Source organism: Cibotium barometz, chromosome 8 (genome assembly GCF_041138505.1).
Source record: "Cibotium barometz isolate CiBa-2024 chromosome 8, ASM4113850v1, whole genome shotgun sequence".
NCBI classification, from domain to species: Eukaryota; Viridiplantae; Streptophyta; class Polypodiopsida; order Cyatheales; family Cibotiaceae; genus Cibotium; species Cibotium barometz.
The window spans coordinates 11,074,465-11,078,397 of NC_141053.1; the positions used below are offsets into that span (position 1 = coordinate 11,074,465).

A 3,933-nucleotide genomic window follows, 5' to 3' on the forward strand; every position below is an offset into this window, starting at 1 on the left:
TGCTTTAGAATGACATGCGTTACATCCAACTAGATAAATTAGAGTTCAAATCCCCATAGTTCCACGTTGTTACTATGGTCACAAATCTGCCTTCAGGCCAAGCCACCCCCGGTGGCGGGTACCCACTTGCGACCATTAGACCACTTTCAAACAAGCAAAGCTCTCTACAGATAGTTTTGAAACAATACAATCTTGTGCCAGAACTCACCAGCATATATGCTTAATTTATCAACAGGGGCTCCCACACGAAGGCGAAGGATTCCATATTGTTCTTGCACTTAGGCAAGCGCTTCCAGGAATCCTGAGAGACATTATATACCAGAATTCGGCACATTCCGGGATGCTGGAAGAAAATAAGGTCTCCATGGGCACGACATTCAGGTATCAAGCAAGGATCATCGCCATAAAATTTATCATAGATTTCACGAGGCATGGCCACATGCAACTGCCAAGCATCCTGAGCATCAGGATGAAATCTCCAGATGAGGATGCCCCCCTGCGTTAATCGATACACAGAGATGGAAGTGGCACCAATCATAAAAACAGAATTTCTGCAAACTACAAGATTTGCACCAAGCAGCTCTGGGGGTGGGTCGCCCAAATCACCATCTCGATTAGTCGGCTGGGGAGGTTCTTGACGGGTCCACTCCATGGCCTGGCCTCTTCTGATGCTGCTGAGTATTAGCATGCCGCTAATGCCTCTAATGCCTCTAATGCCTCTAGTGCTTCTAATGCCTCTAGGCTGACCCAGTAAAGCGTAGAAGAAGCCATTGCACTCCACCATTCTGGTCTGGTAGAAAGCGAGGTGAGATGGCAAATAACCACAGACCTCCCATGACCCTGTGCTGGAATGAAAAATCTCCACTACGGGGGTACCGTTGTGAGATTCTCCCACTGCAACCACCTGGACGTTTTCGCCTTTGTCTTGCACGCAGGGTTGCAGGTTCTGGGTGTGTGTGCAGGAAAGATGCTTCAGGCTTGCCAGAGTGATGGAGCTAGAATTAGGGTTAATATCAGGGTTAGCGTCTTCTGCAAAGCCTAGCGCTAAGAGCTTTCTCTGGATGGAGATGAAGGGAGGCAGCTCCTTGCGTGAGGGAGTGATAGGGTTAGGGTTGCAGACGTAGAGGCGACCTGCAGGTGTGGCGATCAAGAGCTGTCCCCCCAGAGAGCAAACGGAGTCTCGCGAAAAGGAGTCTTGAAAGAAGCCCGACGGGATCGGGACAGAAGGAAGCCAGGAGGCGGAAGGGCAGTCGAAGGACAACAGCAGGAGATCTTCAGCATCGCCATAGCCGCGGCCATTCACAGAGCCAAAGCCATCCCCATAGCCGAAGACGTATTTACGGCTATTGCCGTAACCATATCGATCGACATCGCTGCCAAAGAGGAAGATGCAGGGGGAGCGAGAAAGGAAGTGATGGAACCCCGGGCTTGCAAACAAAGCCTTCCATGCCTTGCATACGCATCGAAACCGCAGCAAGCTCTGCAGAGGCAACCATCCCAGCATCATGTGCTGCAAATTGGCCGGAAGCTGGCTCCATATCTGGCCGTCCAGATCAACAGAGGCCGCAGTTTCACCGTTGCCGTCGCCATCATCATCGTCATCATTAAAGGAAGGCCTCACCATACACTGCCGGTTCAGCTCCTCCTCTCCCCAGCACCTGCGCCTTCTCGACGCTCCTAATCTCATGGCGTGCGCCATGGCCAGTCGGCCGTAGCAGTCAAAAGTCGTGAAGGCAAGACCAAGGCGACACTAAACAAGCATTTTCTTTAATCGATTTGTGCCACTTTACCTTCATGCTCATGTCAAAGAAACTTTTTTTTGTCATCATCTTACACTAGTGGCTTGACCAGTTCGACAATTATTTGTCGATCACAAAATAGTGTAGTGTAGTAGAGAGAGGTGTTGTTCTAGAGTCCTAAGATCACGGGTTCAAACCTCATTACGAAAGCGATGGCACGCACGGTTTTTTTTTTTACTTTTTAATTTCAGACAATTGAAAAAAGAACGCTTATCTTCGGAGGGCAAGTAGAGATAAGCCTTATATTTGAAGCCCATGATAGGCCCCAATGTCCCTAACTTTCTAACCTAAACACACCATACTTGCCACATATATACATATAAAAACTCCTAAACCACTTAATTTCATTGAATAAAGCTCCAAACTTGACGTAAATAAATAGCCAGTATTTCAATCCAAAATAATATTGACAATCTCAACACACTTGAACAAAGCTTTAAAACAATCTTCGGACAACTGGATTATCTCTCCTTGAAAGCTTATACTCCTCGTGTCCATCTGGCAAAAAAACATTAAAGAAAAAAACATTAGCTAGTGCAAGATAAACTTTTCGTGAAAAAAAAGAAGAAAAACAACAAAAACTTACAAAACTCATTTGGTGGATCAATATTTGAGATGAATGGGGTTTGAATAGGCTTGTGGACAGCAAACCAAAAAATTATGTATTGTCCAATGTCTATGACTCGAAAATCGAATCTATCAGGCTTTTCATAGTCCACAAACATTACATGTACATGAAGTTGATCCACGATATTTTGTAATCTCAGACTATAAATTCCAAGGAGCCCAAAGCTCTCGTTGTGTAAGGGTCTTGACCATACAAACCCAACAATAATTTGGGTTTCAAAAAATAAAGATATTTCCTGTTTGCGAAAAGAATGTATCAATAGCAATATAAATTTATCAAACATAAAGCAAAACCTACATAAAAAACATGTTTTTATATATACCATAAAACATTGGTGCTCTCTTCTAACAGTTCGATAATTAGAGATGTTGTTGCTTGTCCTTCCCAAAATGGAGGGTCTACAATTCAGCCATAAATATTACATAGATTATGAAAAATAAAAATACCTAAATTATAGCAATCTTCAAAATAATTACCTTCAATATCTTGGCCATCACCATAAACAAATGAAAAAGCCACCTAATATACCCCTGATATCAAATATAACACTCACAACACTATCAATTTACATAACACTTTAAGGTCTCTCTCTCTCTCTCTCTCTCTCTCTCTCTCTCTCTCTCTCTCTCTCTACATATATATATATATACATATATATATATTTAGTAATTTGTGCCAAGCAAGAAAAATAAATAAAAGCAAGCCAAAAGTAAACGTTTGCTTATCCAAATGTCCAGCTTGAGCAATGACGGGGCACTCTCTTTTGTGGATCTACATGGTATCAAATGCAAGTAGATTTATGCATATAAATTCAATAATACCAAAGAGAGAAGCATCAATGTGAAAGATTGCACAGAAAGACAACATAGATTACACATGTTACATCATTGGAAACAATCTCTTCATTGATACAGATATATCTATCAATGTAGTCTCCAGCATTTGTAAGTTGCTATATCAATAGCTTGTTCTCTGCCTTTTGGGCATAGATTAAATTTACATCCTGATTTATGCCATTTGGAAAACCTCCTTGTAGACAACATTGGTTGTGAAGACTTCGGTTAAACCTTCTATGCTGCTTTCATGTTCCATATAATGATTTACACACACTTTCACTGCATCAGATAATCTAACACGTGACATAGCAACGTACAATTGTCCATGTGTGAATACTTGTATGGCCAAGTAAAGTCCCAATACACTCAGTGTTTGTCCTTGGGACTTATTTATTGACATACCAAAGGCTAACCTTACAGAAAATTGTCTCCTTCTCATGTCAAAAGGCAATTGCAACATAGTAGGTATGAATGTTATCCTGGGAATAAAGACCATGTCTCCAATGTTTGTACCTGTAATGATTTCTGCTTCTATCACCTTTGAGTGAAATTTCTTGCATATCAATCTCGCAAGGATCTAAATCACGGAGCAACATGATAGGAGCATTAATCTTTAGAATCAAGCGATCAGGAGGTTAACCACCATCCAAGTTCAAACTGTTTAAGTACT

General features: G+C 42.0%; 1 protein-coding gene across 1 annotated transcript; it reads right to left on the reverse strand.

The window, feature by feature from the left end:
• Positions 1 to 220: 220 nt before the first annotated feature.
• On the reverse strand, positions 221 to 1,699 carry LOC147635894 (protein UNUSUAL FLORAL ORGANS-like). Its single transcript, XM_086802040.1, has one exon. It carries the CDS (start codon positions 1,697 to 1,699, stop codon positions 221 to 223), a length of 1,479 nt encoding a protein of 492 aa, XP_086658166.1.
• Positions 1,700 to 3,933: the final 2,234 nt, after the last annotated feature.